Source organism: Cololabis saira, chromosome 15 (genome assembly GCF_033807715.1).
Source record: "Cololabis saira isolate AMF1-May2022 chromosome 15, fColSai1.1, whole genome shotgun sequence".
Taxonomy (NCBI): Eukaryota; Metazoa; Chordata; class Actinopteri; order Beloniformes; family Belonidae; genus Cololabis; species Cololabis saira.
Genome location: NC_084601.1, coordinates 24286977 through 24313045, shown reverse-complemented (window position 1 = coordinate 24313045; position 26069 = coordinate 24286977). Strand labels below are relative to the sequence as shown.

The 26069-nt window shown below is 38.9% G+C and overlaps 1 protein-coding gene across 1 annotated transcript; it reads right to left on the bottom strand.

The window, feature by feature from the left end:
* Nucleotides 1–459: 459 nt before the first annotated feature.
* Nucleotides 460–25846, bottom strand: sacm1la (SAC1 like phosphatidylinositide phosphatase a). The gene is made up of 20 exons (XM_061741146.1): nt 25761–25846; nt 20125–20222; nt 19076–19150; nt 18869–18996; nt 14591–14740; nt 13523–13582; nt 13408–13441; nt 13209–13310; nt 11879–11964; nt 10954–11040; nt 10795–10863; nt 10633–10712; nt 8566–8664; nt 8349–8487; nt 5457–5526; nt 5254–5326; nt 3629–3722; nt 1985–2077; nt 1838–1895; nt 460–930 (listed from the first exon to the last, which is right to left on the bottom strand). The coding sequence occupies exons 1-20, from the start codon at nt 25787–25789 to the stop codon at nt 794–796; spliced, it is 1761 nt and encodes a 586-aa protein (XP_061597130.1). The 5' UTR covers nt 25790–25846; the 3' UTR covers nt 460–793.
* Nucleotides 25847–26069: the final 223 nt, after the last annotated feature.

The window sequence follows — 26069 nt, the reverse complement described above, 5'->3', positions numbered from 1 at the left end:
ATTACTTACATACAGGGGACTGTTTCTTTGGATGGGCACTTTAGCAGAATCAATAGCTGTAAATAGCTTTTGTTTGCAACGAATATAAGTCATATTTATATAAAATCAAAAATTCAGAATGTTCCATACAACACACATACACACTGTATATAAGGCATATGAGAGTTTATAAAGTGAGTTTATCTTAGATTAAATGTCCTCTTTAGATTCATTAATCTCGCCTGTTTTCAAGTGGAGCAGATTATTGCATCATTATGAACTCATACACCACCCTAGTTTTACTAAATGGTGAGTAAAGCGATAAAAGTGGCTCATTTGATCCGATTCAGGTGGTCTACAAAACCTCTGATACCAGAATTGTCACATTTTAATAATAAATTAGATATTCTTGAATTTGAACTGAAGTAATTGGTCCCAGATGAGCTTCATCAGCCACTCAGCACAGATGAGACATTAAAATTATATTCCATGTATACTTTAATAAGTTCATGTTTGAGTCCCCCTTGTTATTGAGACAATTCAGGCTGAAAACAGGATGTTTTAACTCAGAGGTGTGAACTGAATCAACAGAAAAACCCGAGCTAAAAGAAGTAAACAGCACTGAAACTGTACAGAAATGATATTTTAGTGTAAACTGACTAACAGACTCCAAATGGAGCAGACAGAGCAAAGACTGCAGTTAAACCAGAAAACAAAAACAGACAACAGGTCTGGCAGCAGATCTGGAGACAAAGACGATGAAGATGAGGTATCAAAGTGCCTCTCATACGTGCATGCACACACGTGCACGCTCTCAGTCCATCTTCTCCTTGTGGACCAGTTTGGGGGCGTCAACAAAGTCTTGTCCGTTAAAGAGGATGATGGTGGCGGTGATGGCGCTGGCGGCCCCCCAGAACATCACGTAGGCGAAGGTCTCTGTCCAGGTGTCCCCTGGAACAACACACAGATGTCACTGATTCATCGCAGAAGATTCATCACCATGACAACCAGAAAGGCTCAGTGACACCACTGTCTGTTTTCTTTCTTTCTTTTTTTTTTTTTTTTTTTAATTTTTATCTTTTATTTGGAAAAGCCTTGATTTCACAGATGCAGATTTATATAGCGTCAAAATCACTTCAAGTAAGTTAACATAACATTGGCATGACATTTTGTAGAACTTCTGATGTCCAATTTGCCTCCTGGCTCTTCCCAGAATTTTCTTTGTAAAATATTTACATGGAACATGGAAAGCTTCTCATCTCAAATATTACATACAGAAAATTACACACAACGCAGAATGAGTAAAGATCATAGATTATATCAATATAGTATCATATTACAAAACACATTTTGTAATATGATACTCCTGAGAAAACACTCCTTATTTTTGTCAAGTTAGTAAAAGTCAGACCTAATAGGTTTTATTTGGTCAGTCCACTTAGATTTCTTCTTCTCCATTTTTAGAGAGAATGACAACTTTTCCATTACATATATTTCATATATTATTCCTATCCATTCATCTATAGTGGGGGATTCAGGTTTTAACTACCTCCTTGTAACAGCTTTTTTTCTCGCTGCAAGGAGTATCTGTAGCAGTTTCTTATCTTTGTTATTCCACCCCTCAAATTGGATGTCACCCATATGTAGAGTATCAAACCGGTAAGGAATTTTGACTCCTAATATATTAACAACTGTTTGTTTTCATGTATTTTTGCCTATGAGAAAACATGATGCCTATAGTTCTATATTTGATACGTTATCACAAAGTCACACTCCAACTTGGTTTCTAGAACTTCATCAGAAACTTCCAACAGCAGCAAAGCTTGCTGAGACCAAAGAAGTGTACATGGAAACCTACCAGCCATCAGAAGACAGACGATGCACATGGAAAAGGCCACCAGCATCACGATGGGCAGCTGCAGAGGACGAGGGACAGAGTTAGACCGGCCCCACCACCAGTATGACCAGTTCCACTCACTGGGACTGGAAACAGCGGCCCACTCACCGTCAGGAACTTCCAGTCCTTCTGCACACGAAGAGGAGTGGCAGCATCCGACTCATCCACGGCAAAGTTCCCCAGAAAAAGGTCAATGGAATCCTGTCAAGACACAAACGCTCACTTTCACCACGCTGGTCAAACTCTGCCCTGGAATTAAGCTATCTGGAGGACGGGGCCTCTGCTGCCATTATGGAGCCCCGGGGCAAAGTTCTGTTATGGCGCTTTTCCACTAGAACCTACTCGACTCATCTCATCTCATCTCAGCCAAGTTTCTTTTCCACAACAATTCAGCACCTGGAACAGCAGTAGGAGGTTGGAGTGAAGCTGCTGTGACGTATTTGATTGTTTGATCTAAACGAAGAAGACAACACTACTAAAGATGTAGAACCTGGAGGAGATGATATATGTGCTGCTGGGTCTGTGGCTTGTGTTCAATATCAAGTTAAAAAATGAGAGTGAGAGAAGCTACAAGTGGCAACGCTTTTTTTTGTTTGTTTGTTTGTTTTTGTCTTGGCGCTGCTAAACAGTCAGCTGGAGCCGCGAGCAGCTATGAAGTGACAGAGCTCCTAGGGGATCTGGTCATTCCTTATCGCCCGTGGAACTAGCACAAACATGTCTTCAACAATTCAATAATTTCAAGAGATTCAGAATTTCTGAATTCATCCGTCCATCCATGCATTTTCTACACCCGCTTAATCCTTCTTGCGGCGAGGCAACAGCGCTAACCCCGACGCCACCGTGCTGCCGGTGTTCTGAATTCATAAACGTGTCAATTTACAAGAAGTCTCAGAAAAACTCTCAACTTTACTTGGCAAGTGGCAAGTTTATGAAAAAAGCATCTAACAGGCAGCTATTTTATATAATAATATGATTTTGATATTGCATTTAATTATGGGGAAATGCTTGCAAAAAATATACTCAGTCCATTTTCATTAATTAAAAAAAAAGCCATAAGAATAATTAGTAGAAAACAATATAGTCATCCTTCAAATCCATTATTCCTTCAGTTAAAACTGTTGACATTTCTTGAATTAGTGGACCACAGAATTCTGCTGATTATGTGGAAAGCTCATAAGAAATGTTTGCCAATCAATATACAGAAAACATTTAACTTAAAAGGAACAGAGATCTTTAAAAAAAACAAAATCCAGGACAAAATTAATGGAACGTTGTGTTTCTGTAAAAGGTATCAGTTTATGGAACAATCTGGATACAGAAGGCAAAGAATGGAAATCAAACATTACATTTAAAAGAATAATAAAAGCCAGTTTGATGAAGAAATATCATGATAATTGTTAAGTTAGGTGGGTTTTCTTTTTTTTCTCTCTCTTTTTAGCACCATTGTCATATTTCTTTTCTTTGAATCAAAAAAGAATACGACTATCTGTGTTTGACGACGGCTCAAACAGCGATCGTGCTGTGAGCAGGTAATCACCAGCTCAGCTTCACCGCTCAAACAGAGTCACAGTATAAAAAACCATGAAGAAGAAATTAACAGTTGATATTGCTACCGTTAGAGGACACTACAAATAAAGCAATATAAACAGTAGAAGGCAAAACACATGAAAATAAGGTCAAGCGCACACCGTGCGGTGGGATTTATTAGTCTTACAACGTTAGGCTGGTAAACACTGTACAAACATACTTTACCTGTCTGAAACCATCAGAAAAGTTGTTTTTGTAGTAGCGGATCATGGAGTTCCATCCATCCATCAGCAGCCCCCACCTGGTCCTCTTCCCCGTCCTGATGAAGGAAGAAACTTTGATTAACAGCTCTGATAATGAATAAATAAGTTAAACAGAACTGTGTGAAAAATGCAGCAATAAAAACAGCACATTTTTTAAAACTTGCTATTTACTATTTTAACATTTAAGAGCAGCAACACAACAAAAAGTTGGTTACTAGTACAAAGGTCAAAGAGAAATGAATACGTTATTTCTAACAGATAATATCAATGCTTGACTGCCAGAGTGCTCATGAAATGAGAACTAGCGGAGCGCTGCTAGAATTTAAGAGCAAAGAATATGCGTTAGCTTATGTCGGCTAAATGCAGCCGTTGTGTTTTGATCAGGGATGAGGATCGATTCAAATGTCAAGAATCGATTCGATTCCAAAGATTCAGAATTGATTATCATGATTTGATTCGATTCCGATATCGATTTGGGTTAGTGTTATTAAAACTGTTGCATGAATTCTATGACTAGTATATGAGTACTAGTATTATATTGAGATTCAACAGCAAGTATTGGCAGCCAATGATGCTGTAAGGACCAATCAGCTCCCAGAATGCTGATAGAACTGCTTTCAGAAACATCCTGTGGGGCAGAATTACCAAACAGATCCAGGGCAGCAAACAGAGGCCGTATGAAATCGTTTTTATTTTTTCCCACATTCCGTTTTAATTTTTTCCATTTTTGGTTTTTAATTTTTGAGAATTTGGTTTTTAGAATTTTATGCAAATGTAACCCCAAGACAGTATATAAAGTAATGAAATATAGACAATTTATGCAATTATAACTGAAAACTTTAATGTTTTCATACCTTTAAACATATTTAAAGGCAAAAACATGGCACCAGTTATTCTTGTGTCCAACAAAACATTACATAAACAAAAAATACCAAAAATTGTAATGTAATGATGAAAATTCTCAGCAGAGATAAGAAGGATCCTCACTCTGTTGAAATCTTTTTTTTTGGCAAACAATATTCGACAATGAAATTTGTTGGAGACTATTTTTATGATCCAATTTTTGTATATGACACTGACTACCTGTTTCACCCCTAATGCAGATGATACTTATTTATTTTACGATCAGTATTCCAGATGTATCGGGAAGAAATTGGTCCCTTGTGCCCTGAACCGAATTAAAAAAGGAGCATCCACAATCGTATTAGGAACATGTCCAAGGACATCAGCTGTTGTAGGAAACAATGGCCGTATTACAAAATGGAAAAAGGCTTTATTGTTCACCATTTGTCTGGAATGTATTCCAGACTTGAGACGTCAAACAGATGAATTGCAAGTTGATGAGATAAATCGTAACTTAAACTTATTCATTCAATGATAACTGGCTACGTAGTATCTTTTTTCTGTTTTTAACTTCACACAGTTTGGTTACATATCTGGTAACTGAAATTGAATCAGAGTTTAAATATCTTGGTTTAATTTAATCTCCACTGGAATGAGATCAAAATCAGTGTAAGAATTTGAAGCTCAAAACAAAAACCCAAAGCAGCAGATGTTAGAGTGGTGGAGGATGTTGTATTACTGTACCTGGTGAAGTCTGTTTTCAAGGCTCCAGTTCCAGCATACTGAACAGCGCATGCATTGGCATTGTCAGCCCATGCTGTTAGAGAGCATATACACACACACGCACACACACACACACACAGAGAAAAAACATGAGGACACACTCAGAGTTGACAGTTTTTACAATCACAACACCAGCTGGAAGATGAGCATGAGCACCACATTACCATTTTTGTAGATCTTTTCAAATTCGGCCTGGTCTTCAACGCGCTGACCAACGTTCAGAATCCCCATCCGCTGTGGACGAAGAGTCGCAGGTCAGCAATATTCCATATTTTCAAATCAAATGGTAACAAATAAAATTGCTAGTTTTTCCCAAAACATTTTTGTGTTTTGAGGGGCGGCAGTGGATCAGGTGGGTTAGCGGGTCGTCCAAAAACTGAAGGATTGGTGGTTCAACCCCCCCCCCCCCCAAATGGTGCACCTAAATGATTTTAAGACGTCTTCATTGTACTTGAAGTTTTTATTCTGTTTTGTATACTGTACTGGTGAGATTCTTGGCCAGGTCTCCCTCCACAAAAAGATTTTATCTCAAGGGACTTCCTGGTAAAATAAAATAAAAAAAATTCTACAAACTACATTTAGCTGTCAAGTTAGCCTTTATTCATTTATCTTATTTATTTTATGTCAGCTTACCATTATTATTTTAGATTTTATTTTTGATTCTACTCTAACCCTGAATGACTTTACTAAAGCATTTCTTACTTCCCACTCAGCTCAGGTAATCCCGCCTAGGGCTGAAATGATTCCTCGAATAATTTGAGTAATTCAATTACAAAAAATGATTGAGGAGTTTCCTCTGCCTCGAGTAATCATTTAATTTTGTTTAACATTTAACTACGTTTAATGCGGCACAACGCGCTGACGCCACGCACGTAAAGGACGAAGAAAGAGGCGGCAGATGTGTTTGGTTTTAACTAAAAGAAAAGGCAGAAAATGTCAAAAGTGTGGGAGCATTTCCAGCTGGACACCAAGGCAACACTGTTGCATGTATCACTGTAAGACAGCGCTGATACCACAACAGTTCGTCCTCAATGCTGCAGCTTCTCCACCAACACCCTGTTTACTCCGAGAGCGGAGGACCGTCACCCGAGACACGGTCAAATTAAATTAATGTAGCGCTAATTAATGAGATTAAAGTTACGGTACCTTGCTAGCATAACGTTAGCCCTGTGGAGGGCTAGGTTTCTATTAATTATTACTACCGTCGATGCAGCTAACGCATTTAATCTGTAAAAACACAGAGCTGTAGAAGGATGAGGGTGAAGAATAAAAACCTAAAAAGCTAACTGGGTAGTTGTCAATTTTAGCTCTGTAGTCATTGATGGATAAAACATCAAGTAGCACTGGTCCCCAATGTGCTCCAATACAGCAGGTCTCAGAATGTTATTTTCAACACTGCCAAAACTCAAAATCTTATCAAGACTTAAACTAACTTAAAACTTAACTAGAACTTAAAATTAGCTTGACACAAATGAAAGTTCAATTGAAACACGTCGGAAAAACACCTAACCTTTTAAGTGATGTGTGTTATCAGGTGTAATGGCATTTTTAGGTTAGAAATAAGAACATTTCTTGGTAAGATCCTTTTTTGAGTTTTTTGAGTGAAGGCAGTGAATTTGGTCAACTGGTGTAAGTTCAGAGTTTTTAAATGCACAGCCATGATCCTACTATATTATGTAATTTAGTCTTAGTAATGTCAATTAACATCTAACATCTTATGTATATTTATAATTGCTCTTTAACCAAACAAAAATATTTTTTATCCGATTACTCGATTAATCAATGGAATTTTCAGTAAAAATAAAATATTCGATAGCTACAGCCCTAATCCCACCAGAATGTTATCAACTCCCCAAATACTTGAGGTCTGAGGTTTTTCCTGAAACTGGGGGGGAAGGATCCTTATAATTTGAGATGAATATTTTATTGCACACAGAATGTTTGTGAAATGACACAAGCATGTTTTAGGACAAGCATCTGTCACTCATGACCTGGGAGTTTTCTACAAAACATTTTTTAACATTTAGGGTTTGTTTGAGGTTTAATCTAAGTGTGCTGAGGCATTGTGCTCCACGAAGCAGGCTGCATCACCATAGCAACCAATAGCTCTTCCCCCGCTGTAATAATTACAGTGTTTTGAAATTTATGGACTTAGTGAAAATTAGAACAGCAATAATAATTGTTCAAAGTGTTAAATGTTCAAAGCAGAAACAATGCACTGCCTGAAAACATTCAAAAAATGTTTCAAGATAAAGAAGGAAAATATCATCTAAGAGGAAAACTAAATTTTAAACAACCTTGTGTACGTACTGCTCTTAAAAGCATGTGCTTATCCGTCTGTGGGGGAACTTTGTGGAATGGTCTTGATGAAGAAATCAAAACGAAGCACTAACTCTATACAGTTTAAAAACATACAAGAAAACAATTCTTGACAAATATAAAAATAAGGACCTCTAAAGAACTCAATTTACCCTCTGTATGTATTTCTTTTATTATTATTCTGTTCCTTATGTGATACAAATGTAACTACCTGCATTCATGGATCATCAAAGAAGGGACTGGGAAATTACATTTTTGAGTTTAGGATATTGTAGGAGGCTAGTTTTATTATGCCTTGATCTTTGTTTATTAATTGTTTGTGTTGTATTTATTTATTTTGTTATTATTTTGTTTTTTCTTATTCTATTTTAATTTTTATATTTTCTATGGCATATGATATGATATAGTGAGGAAGGGACAGGACTAAATAAGCATTCTGCTTCCTCCTGTTACCTCTCCAACACATTATTTTGCTGTTGTTCTTTATTTCTGGATGAAACTGTTAAATTGTTTTGCTTTATTTGATATTTCGACCCTTTAATTTGATGGTGATTTGTTGTTGTTTGAGATAAAGCCAACAATAACAAAAATTAAAAAGAATTACATAGTAAGTTTTAGTTTTAGTACTTCTTCAAAATTACTAGAGAAGTTTTCTAGTTATGAATTCTTTTATATTGCAATAAAACATAAAGAAGTCAAACCAAGTCCAGCGCCCCAGCAGCAGAGGGTGAACACACCTGAAGCTGAGACTGCAGCGAACGGCGGGCCAGAAGGCTCTGGATCACGTTGGTCCGGTCCAGACAGTCCATGCAGTTACTCCGGAAGACTCCGCTCTGCTGGATCAGGATCTTTCCGTCCGTGTTCACCATGAAGTAACTGCAACACGGAGGAAATCCTCGATGACTCGTCACGGTTAACAACCGCACATCAGCTGAAAACAGCTGCTTCACTCACCCATATTCATCCTGCGCTTCTGCCACAGAATCCACTAAAATCTGCAGGCGATCCCACCTCATTTTGCTGCACTCTTTGTGAAAGTCGAAGGCGATGTAGCTGAGGACAGAAAACATGATGCCACAGTGTTGTCATGAGGGCCGTTTCTAGGTTTTTGGCGGCTGTATGCAACATTCTGTGTGGAGGTTCAGCGTGACGTGGGACTTCAACTCTTTTCAGTGACACATTAATGTTACACTTCAAAATACTGGTTCAATTGGAATTAAAATAAATCTAAATAACATAAACGTAGATGAGCGAGTATGAGAGCGTATTAAAACCTTATGATGAGCAAAAAGCATTTTTAGATTGGATCCCACTAATATTGCTGCATGATGAACGCGTGTTTATGGCAATATAAACGCAAGGTGTGTTATCTGTCACCTCGTGCCTGGAGTTGATTCGGGAGGCGTGAACATAACGTCACCTGTGTGGGTTGTAGAATGACGTATTATCCCTACATCAGCAGGATTTATCACCGTCAGACAGGTGTAGTTTTCAAAACCAGAATGGATGAACATCAGGATGAGTGTTTTTTGGCTGGTTTTTCTTCTTGCAAAGCCCTGGTTTGTCATTTTTGTGTCCAGTTGTTCAAATAATGGACCATCATCTTTGTGGTTGCCGACATACGCCAGTTTATGGATCTGAGGCTGATCAGCTTGTTGATCCCAGTTACTCATCTTGCTAAGGGTGCTTTCACACCTGTCCCGTTTGGAGCAGTTGTTCTGGAACAGGGAGCGTTTCCCCCTAAAGATCGGTTTGTTTGGTACATGTGAACACAGCAATCGCGCTCGGATGTGGGACAAAACAAGCGAGCTGATATCGCCTAGGAGAGGTGGTCTCGGCTCGCTTCCATTCCAGACCTGGAGCGATTCGTTTGCAGTGAGAACATAATCCACACAGAAACATACAGAAACAAATTAGCCACACTCGCTTACGATGCTCCATAGTTGTTGTTTTTCCCGGGGTACGGAAGAGGAAACTCCTTCCGCGTTCATTTCTGACCAATGAGAGAACAGTTGGTTTGCGCATGGCATTTGTTAACAGCTTTGAACCGTTACAGACGGTTGCCTCGTGAACCCAAACGCCACAAACAAAAAAACTTTATCGATTTAGCCCCTGAATCGGAAGAAAACAAACGGGCCACAGGTCTGAAAGCAGCCTAAGAGATCACACCTGAGACCTCCTGCTGCTGTTGTTACTCTCATCAACTGTTTCCTAATTTTATAAAATAATAAATAAATAAAAACTCCCCAGGTGGGTTGTACTCAGTTTACATGATCAACAAATCCCTCCCACGACCCGCCACCCCAAGTTAGTTCTGTTTACATTAGACCTGACCTGCAGTTAAGTGAACCCTCGGAGGAGAGTTATTCAGGGCAGCTCGACACGCCAACCGTGTTGGTCGATGTAACACACGACACGCTAGATCTGTGCGTTCAATGCGGGGTATCCGCCAGTGTAAAAGACTTCATAAACTCATACATTTTCAGGAAAAATTATCTGATCATCGTTTATAAACTTACACATTTTTAAGATAAAATTCACAGACTCACAGATTTTTAAAGTTTATGAACAAAAAGCTCAGCATTTCTGATTTTCAACTAGGCCTGTGTTTAAGAAAAATTGATTTTCTGATTCTAAATAGATTCTCATATTAATTCCTAAAAATGGATTTGTATGTCTATTTTTTTTTTCTTCATTACATTTTCGAATCTCAATATAATACTAGTATTAATATGTTGCATAACTACACAGTCATATAATTCATGCAACAGCTGAAAAAACTGTTTTAATAACACTAACCCAAATCAATGTCGAAATCGAATCGGATCGAATCAAATCTTGATAATCGATTCCGAATCTTAAGAATCGGAATCGAATCGATTCTTGACATTTGAATCGATCCCCAGCCCTATCTGTATAGTCTACATTTAAATAGCTGTAGTACTAGTGTTTGTGTGAAATGTAAACTGCTCACTGACGGGTGCGTCCTGACTGATACCAGAAGTGACGCTGGAACCTCACCTGATCATCCCAGTGCTCATGCTGGACACCAGCTTGGCAAAGGCCTGCTCCAGCGGCTTTTCCGAGCCCTTCTGATTCACCTGGGAAACAAGAACCCAAACACCGCCATCAGACTTCCCAGATCTTGCTTTACAGGTGAATGTGTAATGAAGAGAGCCTCACCAGGTTCAGAACACTTTGCTTCCCGTAGATGAGGGTCTGAGAGTCGAAATGCCTCTGGAGACCATCCGACTGCATGAGGTTTTCAAAACATTATTAACCAATACTTCATTCTGTAATTGATCAGATCAGAAAAACTCATGAACGCAGAGATTATCTTACATGGTTTCCGGCTTTACTGATGATGGGTTTGGGCTTGTATTTGAGGTTGGGTCTCTGACTCCAGTAAAAGGGCATCGAGCCTCGAGTCTACAGATGGAAAAGAAAGTTAATGGAAAAACAGTAAAAGCATTTTTTTTTCCTTAACTTTGCTTCATTTGTTAATATATAGCATTTTTTTTAAATTGAAGACATTAATACATTTGGAATTTAGTGCTCATAAAAAAGTGAAAGCAACAGTGATTTTATTGCCAAGAGGTGATGATCTGGAACTAAAACGGTGCATGAAATGCTGAGTGTGTAAGAAAACCACTGAAAGAACACAATTTAAAGTTCCTTCATGAAAGATTACAAGGCATTTACACATTTCTAATTCTAAAGGGGGACAGATGTCCTTCCTTCCTATCTTGAGAAGCCTATGGTAGACCATTGGGATTAGTATGTTAACATTTCTGTCTTCATTTTGGTACAAAACTTATGGAAAATGTCTGAAACATTAATACATGTGCTCATTGGATTCCAGTTCTCGTTAGAGGAAACTATCGTCCTCATTTACATATTCATACTTAAGAGTCCTGAAAAACATAATATGAGCAGCTGTTTTACCAGACAAGAGCATTTCTATGAGAAAAACAATGACATGTATGATAACATTATTCCTAAAAAAAAAAAAAAGACATATTTCTACTGCTATACTGCAGAAATCACAGCATGAAATCACTCAAGGAATCTGGAGGAATTTTACTGTCTAAAGGACAAGGGAGCGAATATAACATTTCTCAATGCCATAACACCTTTTAAGTGTTGTGAGCTGGAAATGACAACATTTCAAAGCTTTGTCATTCCACCTTAATATTTGAATATGTTGCAGGGTTTATATTAACAATAAAACTAAGTTCAAAGTAATTTGAAGGAGCTTCAAACTTGCCTGTACAAAAGAAGCCTTTGCTCCTTCATATATAATGATCTGCTCGGTCTCCACAAAGTTAGCAGCATGGCCTTCAGAGTCAATCCCTGCAGATACAGTAGCAAGTAAGTCAGTATAAAAGTACACAGCTGAAACCTGAGCCACATGTAAACCAACAAACATTAAACACAAACTGATTTTTCTGACATATTCCAGTTAGTTCATATAAATAAGGAGTCTTCCTTATATATATATATATATATATATATATATATATATATATATATATATATACACCAAGGTCTGTGTGAATACTCGATTCTGATTGGCTGGCAGGTGTAGGTTATCACTTATAACCGACACCTAGAAAACAAGTTCGGTCAAATTGCCTGATAACTTTAATATCATTGCGTTGGATCAACAAGTGGTAACCACGGCAACGGAGATTCAGAGAAGAAGAGCCGGCTACCGCAGGACGGCAACATGAGTGATTTTGTAATTTCTTTTAATTTATTTGGTGAATTTAACTATTTTGATGACTGGGATGCAGAAGAGGAGAGAAAAGAAAATAGCCCAGCGGAGCTGAGCGGACTAGAATATCTCCCGTTACCAAGGAAACTGAGTTATGGCTTGTTAAAAAACTTGGTAACTTACCAGGTTCCAACGGCTGCAGACGAGAGATTAAATAGTCCGCTCAGCCGTGGCTTGTTATAAAATTAATGATTTCAACTGAAAACACATTAAAGCATGAATAACTGATTTAATATTTATGTTTTTTGGTGAGTGACCGTGGTATAAGCAGGATAATGCCCTTCGAGGTGTACATTATCATAAATATATGGACGACACGGGGGCGTGAAACGTCCGATGCGAAGCGGAGGACGGATTTGATCACTGTATGTGATCAAATCCGCTTCCACGGATTCCCTTACACATTATTTATATATATATATATATATATATATATATATATATATATATATATATATATATATATATATACACACATACACTGTATATATATATATATATATATATATATATATACATACATATACATATCTATATATACACACACACACACACACACACACACACACACACACACACACACACACACACACACACACACACACACACACACACACACACACACACACACACACACACACACACACACACACACACACACACACACACACACACACACACACACGTTGAATAAACTTAAATTATATACAGATGACATCCATCCCTGTAGCTAAAGGGGTCCAGTAAGGCAACTGGGCTACAGACGTGTCTTAAAAACATAAAGACTTGGAATAGAGCTCATGTCCTATTAGACCATTACCTCTGACATAATATCTGACACCCGCCCGGAAACAGCTCCTCCTCGATATGAGGATCCACTCGAAGATCTTCCCGTTGATGCGACATGGCTTCATGACAATGACTGGACCAGAAGGGTCAAAGAAAAGCTCAACTCAGAGAATTTGGCTCATTTTCAGTGTAAAGACAACAGACTCTTTCTGGTAATTACAAAAGGATACATCCATGAACAACAGGTAGTGCAAACTTGTGAAGCTGTGGAGGGGCAGTGGGAGTTGAGTATCAAGTTGGTTATTCATAGTGAAGAGCAGCAAAGCCACAAACCCTGTGACTTACCTCCGGCTGACTCGCTAGGTCTCTCAACAGATTCCCGTTCCAAACAAACCTTTGATCTGCCTGAAAAAGAAACAAATAAAACCTTCTGTAAGCCTTCAGCATGTAATAAGTCCAGGATACGCGAATTGTTTATAAAAACAACCACATTTCATTAAAGGGAACATGGTTTAAAATTAACATTTAAGGGCTAGAGGCCAAAGAAAACCTTTTCCTAGTTCCCTTTTAATAAATGTTGGTTTTAGTTTTTGAGATACTGTATGTGATCAAATCCGTGAATCTCAAATTTAAATTCAAGTTGAAACTATAAAGCAAATTATTTAAAAAAAAAAAGCCAACATTAATGCTGCTGAGCATTTTGGGCCATTTTACAGAGAAATACAAGAAATATTGTCATTCTAACCTTACAATCAAAAATGAAAATATTGACAAATATATACAAAAAAAAGAAGAATAGTCTGATTAACAGATTAATGTTTCAATCAGATCATCTCAAAGAGCTTGGACCTCTGGATAACTCCTAAACTGGGCCCCCAAAAACAGCTGGGATTGAGGCGCTCCCTCGACTTCTCTTACAGAGTCTCTTGTATATTTGTATAAATGAATTTCCTATTTAACGCTAGTTAGACCTGATGGATAAATGTGTGACAATAACGAAGCCTAAAGCTGGAGATTGTAACGTTACAGCTCGGCCTAACGTTACTCCTTCCACGTCTGATGAGGCCAAAGTTTCATCAACCATAAACACATGTAAGCTAATAACCCAGGAATTGGTTAATAAGGTGATATACGCAGAATAAAACACATTCAATTGGGCTAAAAAAGGTTGAAGACCCTTGCTGTACGGGATTAAGCGGGAATAAAAAATTGATGGATGGACGATGCAGGTATTTGCTTAAGAAATGCACATAAAATCATGATAATATTAAATGGTATAATGGTTTTATTAAATAAAACCATTCTGTATCCTATCTGTGGTTGTTTTCCTGTGAACAAACATGTGAAGGAACATCCTCCTGGACTGCAGATGTTTGCATGATTGGTAATGAGGTAAAAGAACGCATGCTTGACCCTCTCCAGAAGACTCATCTCCTGGAAGTCGGGGCTGGTGTTGGCCAGTCGCTGCAGAGTGTGCGTCAGGTCGAAGTCCGTGCAGAAGTAGAAACCGTCTGTGGTCAGAACGTTGTTGATCATGGACAGGAAGGTTTTGTTCTCCTGAGACTAGAACAAGAAAACAAAGAAGCCTGAAAACTCATGACAAGAAACTTGAAGCGAGCTTGAAGCTCACACAACTGATATCATGACATCAACTCTTTTGTTTATGTACCGTTTGGATTCAGACTAAACTGCAGGGAACATTTTCATCAAATAATGTCAAGATGAGATTCTCTGACGATGAAAACCACAAATTTTACTTTCAAAAGACGTCTCTGCTTTAAAAGTGTCTAGGCAGACAAAAATAGAGATTGTATAAACAGAGGTTTTTCTTGCTAAATGCAGGTTATGTAGATTCACAGCACCGTTGTAGCTGCTAGGAGGATCCCAAGATACAAGGTTCAACATCCTGGCTTTGCAAATTCACAAGTTGATAAAGTTACAATTCCTGCTAGTTAGATTCTAAAATGTGAAATTATGATTGAAAATTTGAAATATCATGTTTTCTCTTATAAATGTACAACTTTATAAAGGCAAATCTGAAATATTATAAAAGGAGGAACTTCAGAATATTCTCACTTTTCACTTGCAAAGTCATAAATTCAGAGTGTTTGGGTCAATAAAACTCACATGTTGAGATACAAATCTGATATTTGATACTCTCATGCAGGATTTTGGTTGAACTACCAGAAAGTCCAGCCCTTAGTTACTGTTGCTAACTTGAACAATGTATTTGTGCCGTTTTACAACGTTGAAAACCTGCGTGTGTGAAAACCTTGTCTCGAGATTTCTTAGACGAATTTTGGTGCATCTGTTTATCCGTGAAGCTGAAAGCCACAGATGTCTGAGTTCAGGTCCGCGTGGACCTCATACTCAAGAGCCATTGGCTCATCTGTGTTTGAGGGCAGGGATTACAGATAAGTCAAGGAAGCAGAACTTTAAGTGCAGATTGGTTGACTTTTCAAAATGGCTGTTTTACAGCTGATCAAATGTTAGAGGCCAATAATGGCCGGGTTTCCCAGATCAGTTAAGTAGTTCTTAACAGCGAAAGACTTCTTTCAAACCTTCTTAAGGAGCCTGTGAAAGAAAATCGCGTTTCCCAGAGTTGCTCTTAGCTTAAGTATCTCTTTCATTAAGAAGGAAATGAAAGATGCTGCTGACCCAGTCTTTACAACCATCTTAGTGAACAAAGACTCACAGATCCAGCCGCGTCAGGCAAATCAATATCACACCAAGCAATGAAATATTAAAACAATGCACCCCGCACAAATTTTGATCTATTTTATACTTTAGATTTATATTGTTTATCATTCATTGGTGACAGCAAAGGGGAAAAAAAAAGAAAAATAAGGAATAACAAGTGTGTTCCTGTATATGCTTTATGCATTACGCACAAATAAAACGATCATCATGAATATCATTTATTTGATAATTTGGCTGCTATACAGCATATTCTCGCTGCAAATCAACCGCGTCGCCGTGCGCGAAGCAGAACTGTTTTTATGAACGCATTCGTGCGTCAGCACTTCATCCCCTGGACGTGTGTCGGACCGGGCTGTCCAGGCAGCCGGGACACCGATCCTCCTGCCCGAGCCCGAGCGCACCTATGTGATGACAGGGAAGCAGCAGCTGAAGAACAGGAGCCTTTGATGAATCGTTCATTACAGTCTCAAATATAATCAATGGTGTCGGTTTATATTAAAGAATCTTTTTGCCCAGAAGAAAAAAGAGCGAAGACAACGACCCATAACTATTTTCTTCTCTCATCATTCAGAAGAGGAGGAATACGTGCGAGGCGGTTCTGATCTCCGCAATCTGAAGCCCTCTATAATTGTAAAAAGAATTTCACTTATCACGGGTTCTTTTTGGAACATAACCCCTGCGAAAAACCAGGGATTGCTGTAATTCCACGTTGCGATTTGCGAAACTCGCCTTCTCTTGGCTCATGTTTTTGAACGCACACACACGCCCACCACGTTTCCTCCCGGTCTCTGCGTGTGGGGAAAAAAAGCCTCACTGTAGCCAGAAATAACGGAGTAACGCACCGTTTGGATGAAAAAGGGTAATTGAATTATATTTATCATCTTAATTTTTCATTATAACGCACAGGCAGCAGGGAATTAGTGCGTTAGGTAGCAGTGCTGCGTGTAAAAATGCGCTGATAGTGATCGGTGATAGATTTGCCTGGCATCGATTGATTTGGTTTCAGAACCGGACAGCTGCTCCAAAGAGCGTCTGAAAGAGCGAAACTAAAGGACGGTGTTAAGAAGTCATCTGGGAAACACCCGTATCTTAGGGTTCTCTCTTAAGTGAAACCTTCTTTGAACCTCTCTTAAGTCCTTAAGAGAGGTCGGATCTGGGAAACCCGGCCAATGTCATTTTGTTTGTCTTTGCTCCCCATCTTAGGTTTTAAAGGTGACAGAAAATGTCTTAATTCCTCCGATTTTATATTTTTTGTCATCAAACCAACTCCTTTGAGGTTGTTCCTGTAGTTGCCATTAAACTAGTTGTGTGTATGTTCTGTTTCAAAGAGTTCCTGGTTTCTACTCTGTAAACAGAAACCATGTTTCCAAACGCGGCGCAGCAGCAGATCAATAATTCACTAGAAACTTGACTGATGAGACAATTCAAACTGAGTTTCCAAACCACGCATCAACAGTCTGAGCTGTCTAACAACAGCGTCCACATCGACCTGTTTCACAGATTCTCGGATCACTAATCTAAAATGAGGATCTGAGCTACTACGATACTGATCAGGACCAGAACAGAGCTGCTTTGTTAGATCATGCAGCCTAAATCTTCTTTCTCTGTGGGAGCACTGCGTTAGTCTCACTCTGCTGTCACTGGTTACCTCCCCAAACCAATCAGACACGTTACTGCCGGCCCGCCCCACATAAGACAATGTGCATGGTTACATGATGTTTTTTAATTCAGAATTAATTATTCTCAATTAAATAATTCAGAATTAAGCTATTTTCCTTCAAGTTTACATGGAAATAGTAATTCCGAATTGAGGTTTACATGGAAAACATGTTTGATCGGCTTTATCCAATTCCGCTGAAGGTCTGTGGGTTGGGAAGGTTCTGATTGGATAGGGGGGTGGACCGGAAGTTACGTCTATCGGAGGAAAAACAAACTTGGTGATGACACGGAGCTGCCTGAGAACCGGACACGACGGCTGCGGTGTGTGTGTGTGTGTGTGTGTGCCATGTGTCTGGTGACGAATAAAGTCGACCATTTCTGCGCTAAACCACGTGTCCCCATTCCTGTCCGGTTACCCCGGTACCACGAGTTGGCTACACTGTAGTTATGTAACATATTAATGCTAGTATTATATTGAGATTCAACAGCAAGTATTGGCAGCTAATGATGCTGTAAGGACCAATCACCTCCCAGAATGCTGATATAACTTCTTTCAGAAACATCATGTGGCAGAATTATCAAACAGATCCAGGGCAGCAAACAGAGGAAGTATGAAATCGGTTTTAATTTTTCCCACATTCCATTTTAATTTTTAAATTTTTGGTCTATTTCGGTTTTTAATTTTTGAGAATTTGGTTTTCAGCATTTTATGAAAATGTAACCCTAATACAGTATATAAAGTAATGAAATATAGACAATTTATGCAATTATAACTGAAAACTTTAATGTTTTCATACCTTTAAACATATTTAAAGGCAAAAACATGGCACCAGTTATTCTTGAGTCCAACAAAACATTACATAAACAAAAAATACCAAAAATTGTAATGTAATGATGAAAATTCTCAGCAGAGATAAGAAGGATCCTCACTCTGTTGAAATATTCTTTTTTGGCAAACAATATTCGACAACGAAATTTGTTGGAGACTATTTTTATGATGTAACCCTAATACAGTATATAAAGTAATGAAATATAGACAATTTATGCAATTATAACTTAAAACTTTAATGTTTTCATACCTTTAAACATATTTAAAGGCAAAAACATGGCACCAGTTGTTCTGGTGTCCAACCAAAAATTACTTTTTGGGCATAAACAAAAAAAATACAAAAAGTTGTAATGATGAAAAAAATAAAAAATAAAAAAAAATAAAAAAAATCAATCTTTATACATATGAATCGATTTTTAGGAATTAATATGAGATTTAGAATCGGAAAATGTATTTTTTCAACACAGGCCTAATTCAGATGAGAACTAAATGATCTTCCTAACCTGAAGCTCAGAGAGGTGGAGGACGGTTTTCTTATAAGAGATGACGTCAAAGTCCACAGCCTTCCAGACGGCATGGCCGAGCAGGCTGCCCACGTTCACCCTCCTGGTGATGACGATCAGGTACATCCCTGCGAATCACAGCAGAGTTACTGTCAACGCCCAGAGACGAGCCGGGCAGCGGAAGCTCAGACTGGACCGGTCCCGTACCTGCTACCAGCCGAAGGGTCCCCATGATGCCGCATATCGGCCTGGTGACGGCCGACGGAGGAATGTCCTTTTTACCTGTGAACACAGCACAACCGCAAACAGGTCAGAGTTGGGGTTTTTTTATCGTCAACATCATTTCATTTACTAATACACATCAATGTTTTACTCAGGAGGATCTGGGAGACGTGTGCTGGGGTCAAGCCAAGCAAAACAAAACCTGAACATCTTCACTGAGTTTCCTGAGTGCCACGTTTACTTTTAGGTGGAAAGGAAGAGAAACAGCAGCATTACAAAATAATAAAAGATTTACTGTTGAAACCGTTTTGAAACATGTTGCAGATCAGAAATGTAAAAATTAGCACCATTGTCATATTTTGTTTCTTTGAATCAAAAAATAATTCGACTATCTGTGTTTGCTGACAGCTATTTTGTCTTATTTTATAACTTTGTTGTAGTTTTGGTTTAGTTTTTTTGTTTGTTTGTTTGTTTTATTATTACATTAATTTAAATTTGATTTCTTAGGACAAAGGGACAGATAAAATAAGCTTAGTCTTCTTTCTGTTCCCTTTCATTCAAGGAAAGAGATTTGTTGTAATTATTTTGAACTGTTTTGTTTTTCTTTCAATGAATGAAATAAAGAATAAAATAAAATAAATAAAAAATCTCAGATTCAAATTCTCCACAAAAAAGAAAACGTCAAAGAAAATGGAAGATGAAGAATCACTGTGCTTTTTTATGCTTTTTCTATCATCTTTATTTATTTATTCTTATCATTTTCCACTTGCTTATTTTTCCCTCTGCATTTTCCACGTCAAACATATCCAACGTTTCTTTGTGAGTGCTCTGTTGTTTCAGACACCTGCCATTTTCTTTCTTCTGCCATTTCATTGTGTTCCATCCATTTTCTGAGTTTGTGGTTGAGTGTGGACCGACCTACTCAGTTGTCATGGAAACTGAAGAGCTCGTTTAAATGCATGGTGAACTAAAACGTCTATCACGACAGGCGTCTTCACAACGTTTCTCCTGGTACAATCAAGGAGTCTCTGTACCTGTGAGGGTCATCTCGTTGGACACCCGGTCGATCGCCAGAACGGCGTCGGCGCCATCGTCGCAGGCCTCCACGAAGAACTTCTCGGGGGTGGTGTGTCTGCAGGAAACCAGGAGAAACCTTTATTCAGGACTGAAATGATCAACTTTCCATGTTCCTTCATCCAAACCAACTTTGTATGAAAACTTAAGACTTCAGATGATCAAATGGCGGCGTATTGAGCCCGCTGACGTCCGCTATTTTTACGTTACACATTTCTGAATGAACAAGGTTACAGTTCAGTTATGTTTCATCTCATCAACTTAATATTCATCCATTTTACATTTCAAGTCTGTAACACAATCCAAACAAGACATTAACAGCTGGTCCACTGGTGCAGTCAGAACCACCTGGAGCTGAACCCGCTCAACACTGTGGAGATGACGGTGGACTTCAGGAAAAACCCACCCCCCCTCACCATGATGAGCACTGTCTCCACCACAGACTCCTTCAGGTTCCTGGGATCCACAATCTCCCGCGACCTGAAGTGGAACCACCCACATCAACTCTGCCTGGAAGAAGCTCAGCAGAGGTTGTACTTCCTGCGTCAGCTCAGGAAGTTTAACCTCCACAGCAGCTGCTGATCACTTTTTACTCTGCCATCATCCAGTCTGTTCTCTGCACGTCCATCACTGTCTGGTTCAGATCGGCCACCAAACTGGACAGGCACAGACTGCAACGGACAATTAGGTCTGCGGAGAGGATAATTGGGACTAACCTCCCATCTATCCAGGACATGTACCGGTCCAGGAAACGGGCAGGTAGCATCTCTGCAGACCCCTCACACCCAGGACACAGTCTGTTTGAACTCCCCCCTCTGGACGGCGCTACAGAGCTCTGTACACCAAAACCTCTAGACTAAGAGACAGTTTCTTCCCCCAAGCTGTTGCTCTGATGAACTCCTATCTCTCAGAGAGTCTCAGAGTAATCAATCACTGTGCAATAATAATAATAAACACAATCATATGCTGTAACAATGCACCTTCAATAACCATGACTACCTCATACTGCTGCACCTTTCACTTTAAAAAAAAAAAATTGTATACATGTTAATAAGAGCTGTCATTCACCTATTTACTGTACAGTGAGCAAAACTAACTGAGTCAAATTCCATGTCTTGTTTGACCTTACTTGGCCAAATAAACATGATTCTGATTCTGATTAAATGTTGTAATGTTGCTTCTTATGACGGCTAACGTTGTGTTCCTGATTACGCTCCTTCTTCAGTCTCCCAACATCAACATGTTTGACTAGTTACAGTTAGATTACAGAATAAATCAGAGACATTTCTGACTTTTCTTTCATCTTTGCAGGTTTACAAAGTCACAATTTCTGACAGGAGTCATAAATACTGAGGTTCTTTGTAAAATCTGAATTTCACCTTTTACACTGGACTCAACTGGTAAATCTACGCAGCCAACACAACTCACATCTGTCCAGGTGTTATTTTACAACCTTCACTGCTCTAAGTGTTTCGTCTGTGGATGCAAGCTGACATTTTTATTTTAAGTTGAATTACTTGCTGTTGTCCTTCCGAGGCTGCTGCGGTCAACGTCCGCCACGTTAGTTAACCTAACAAGATCATTTAAGTCCTTTATTCAAACCAGATTTAAAACCAATCACGGTCATGTTCCACGCAGATAAACTCCCTACATTTTTATTCTCATGTTATCATGACTAAAATGTGTTTTCTGAAATCAATTTCCCTCTATTTCTGTGTAGTTTGTAACTTTTGTGCTGGAAACTAACCTTTCAGGCAGTGAAATAAAAAAAAAAATTAAAAAGGTTGGCCAGTAAATAACAGGCCTGATTATTTGAATTTATTGGGCATTGATTCTTCTACATTAATTATACATACATAAACCTTTTCCAGAAGTTTCATCTGACAGTATAGATACTTTCAAAATAAACTCTGGACGACAAGGAAAGACAGAGACATTAGAAACTATCCTGGAGGTAAAAGAAGAGAACAAATTATTGATGTTGAGGCCAGAGGAGAGGAGCGGGAGAACCACCAGGAACCAGGAGGACCTAGAGCTGAATCACCAATCAGTCTGTACTTTAAGATCTGCTGTTTGACACAGCTGATATTAAAGTACAGACTTGAGTCTGTGCCATCAAGATAAATATTTGTCTCTGAAGGCCATGGGGCTGCAGGGACAGAGGGGGGAGAGGTGACACCGACCTGCTGCTCTTATTAATATCAAATAAACACTTTTCATAAAGTAGGCTGTTTGGGAATGTACATTACTTTTACTAGTAATTAGTATCGCGTTTCAATTCACTCAACTAACTCTCTGTGTTATAACACCCCCCAGCTATCGAGCCATAATTCTGTCTGAGAGGTTCTGTTTAATGGTTTGGCAGCTATTTCTCTGTAAATCTGCCTGATTAAAAATGCCACTAAGACCAGTAATCACGGAAGGAGCTTTCATAACTCGGCATTAAACCGCTGCGGCAGAAAAACGCTGCTCTGGTTGGGACTCAGTGACATGTGGAGATCAGGATGAAGGTGTGTAACGCTCCACTGTGGTTAAACAGCCACTTTATTGTTGTACTTTAATAATCCGGGCCAGTACAAACATGCACGTACCTGACACCGAAACTGTGCAAGGAAATGTTTCTCAAGTAAACCCTCCCACTTACCCAAGAGGCAGCGTTATCCTGGACCTGTGACGTCAGGAGGTCTTTCACAAACGCAGTGAAGTTAGTTTCAGGTTGGACATTTAGGAGCTTCACCCTCACTTCAGAGGTGGATTTTTTGTACAATAACCTCCACATCCTGAGACCAGTGATGCCAAGACATAAAACACACCTATTTTACTGCATTTAAAAGCTTCTCTTTTATAGTAACGTGTTTAAGAATGTTTCACTTTTTTATTAGGGCCCGAGCACTGACAGTGCCAAGGCCCTATTGTATCTGTAGGAGTTTTTGTTTTTGTCATCCTTGTTTTTCTTCCGACAAAATGAGGGTCTTTTTGCCCCCCTAAACGTGCCCCAAAGTCACCAAATTTTGCAAGCAAGCGAAGCCTGGCGAAAAATTTTATATTTAATGGTTTGCATTAATGGGCGTGGTCTAATGGCTCAACAGCGCCCCCTAGAAAACTTTTTGCCTCAAGCCCCACAATACGGTTTGACGTACATGCACGAAAATCGGTACACACCTGTATCATGTCGCAACTTAAAGAAAAGTCTCTTGGCGCCATGGCCGAAACCGAACAGGAAGTCGGCCATTTTGAATTAATTGTGTAATTTTGGCGCAATTTATGCCATTTTCACGTGTCATACTTTAACGAACTCCACCTAGCAGGATCGCCCGTTCCACATAAAACTCGCTCAGGAGACACAAAAGACGTTAATGATGAAAAGTTATCAAAATCGTGAGTTTTCGTGAAATGGCCGTGGCCGTCAATATTTGATAGACCCTATTTTCTGCCATAACTTTTGAATGGTTAGACATAAAGAGTCATGGGTGGTGTCATCAGCCTTCGTTTTGAGTACTTGACCTTTATTGGTGGAAATTGCACGTGCAAGGGCCTGTTTAATTATTATTATTATTATTATAATATGTGTAAAAGTAACAATAAATGTTTGAATTTGAATTCCTAGTTAGAAATTATGAGAAATTCCTTACATACATATACACATTTTTAACAGATTTTAAACTTAATAAAAGTCTGGTGGTAGTGAAAATTCAGTAGTTTAAAAAGTCCACATTTTTTGTTATTTTGATCTCAAGCTTCTAGCCGCCTTGCTGGCATTTTAAATTGTTATTCCTCAAATATAACAACTTGTAACATCGTCATGCGGCTTCACAGCAAGAAGGTTCCTGGTTCGACTCAGAATCATGTTTATTTGGCCAAGTCTGGTCAAACAAGACAGGGAATTTGACGGTTATTTTCGCTCACTGTACAGTAAACAAACAAATGACAGCTCTTATTAACATATATACAATTTTAAAAAAAGTGAAAGGTGCAGCAGTATGAGGTAGACATGGCTATTGAAAGGTGCATTGTTACAGCAGTCCCAGGAGACTCTTTCTGTGTGGTTGGGTGGGTTTTCTCCAGATACTTCAGATTCCTCCCACAGTCTCAAAACATGAATTTCAGGTTCAATGATGAGATCTAAATTGTCTGTGTGTGTGTGTGTGTGTGTGCGCACTTAAGAGCCTTAGTTTATCAGTTTAATCACCATGGAAAATGTTCCCCAACAAACTGCCGCTTATGCAGGGCTGTGATACACAGAGTTGTCAAGTAACGAAGTACAAATACTTCGTTACCTTACTTAACTAGAAATTTTGGTTATCTATACTTCACTGGAGTAATTATTTTTTTACGACTTTTTACTTTTACTCCTTACATTTTCACACAATTATCTGTACTTTTTACTCCTTACATTTTAAAAACAGCCTCGTTACTCTATTTCATTTCGGCCTTTAAACAAAAACTATCCAGTTAAATTGCTCCATCCGGATAGAGTGAATTTGGTTGTGGTTGTTTCAGATGTTCTTGTCCAGTTTTGTTCTTACATCCGTTCCCTCAGATTCCTGCAACTAAACTTGGATGTACATTCCAATAAAGGTTAGGATAAATGATAACATGCCTCTGAAGTTTGACTTTTTGCACCATTACAATACTTATAGGCAACTAGTCATCATATCTTCTGCTCTCTGAAACACATGTTAATGCTCAATAGTACACATATATAGTTCTTTAATATATTTGCATTATACTAAGATGCATTCATTTCCAATGGCTTTTGTCCTTAATGGCTTTTTTCCCCCTTACATTACTTTTACTTTTATACTTTAAGTAGTTTTGAAACCAGTACTTTTATACTTTCACTTGAGTAAAAAACTTGAGTTGATACTTGATACTGAGTATTTTTAAACTCTAGTATCTATACTTCTACCTGAGTAATGAATGTGAATACTTTTGACACCTCTGGTGATACAATACACCATCCTCACGACCCCTGTACGTGGGTGTAATACACACAGTATTCTGCACAAACATGATCACTATGCAGAACTTATGGTGTCTATTAACAGTCAGACCAACTTCTCTTGACTTTTGGTCAAACTGGTCAAACTGGGCGGCTCCCAGTCTTAAAGAGGTGTATAAGGCAGGGCGTGTCAGTCAGGAAAAGTAGGAAGTGTCAACCGAACTGAGTTTTAATTTAAGGCAATAAAACCACTTATTATGAGGATAAATGTGTGCTGACGTCATGACATTGAACGTTTTAAATGACCCTGTTTTAAAACCCAAACTGTTCCTGAGCAGAAAACACACCTGTTTTCACCTATTTAAACCCATTTTTAACGGTTTACACCCGTCTAAATTCGGACATGCGAGGCTGCTCGACGTTCATCATCACGAATACATTAAAAATGAGGTGAAAAGATGAATAAATGAATGACAGACAGGTGAAACTCGTCTGTCAGCAAACTTCAGCTGCGCTGCGTCATCTACCGGCGCTGGCGCCGCCGTCACCAGCCAAGCACCAGCTCCCTCCTGCTGCAGGGTCATTTATAAACGGACGGGAGGCCCTTTCGTGTCGGTAGAAGGAAGAAATTCCCATTTAATCAAAAATACTTACAAATTGTATCTTTCGTAGGCGGTCGCCATTTTCCTGCCGACTGGCTGACCTCGGTGACGTCGGCAGGCGGTCGGGGCGTGCTGACGTCACCAGAGAGCCGTCTGGGTTGCCAGGTTGGTTAAGAAGAAGCACGCCAACCTTTGTCCCTGTTTGTTAGTGAAGCAACAACCACACAAGTCTTTTCAATTTTTTTTAGACTTTATCTGGAAAAATTACGACGGAGTATTAGGGCCAAACTAAGAAAAAAAAGGAAATACAAAGTCATAATAATATGAGAATAAAGTCGTAAAATTACGAGAATAAAATCAT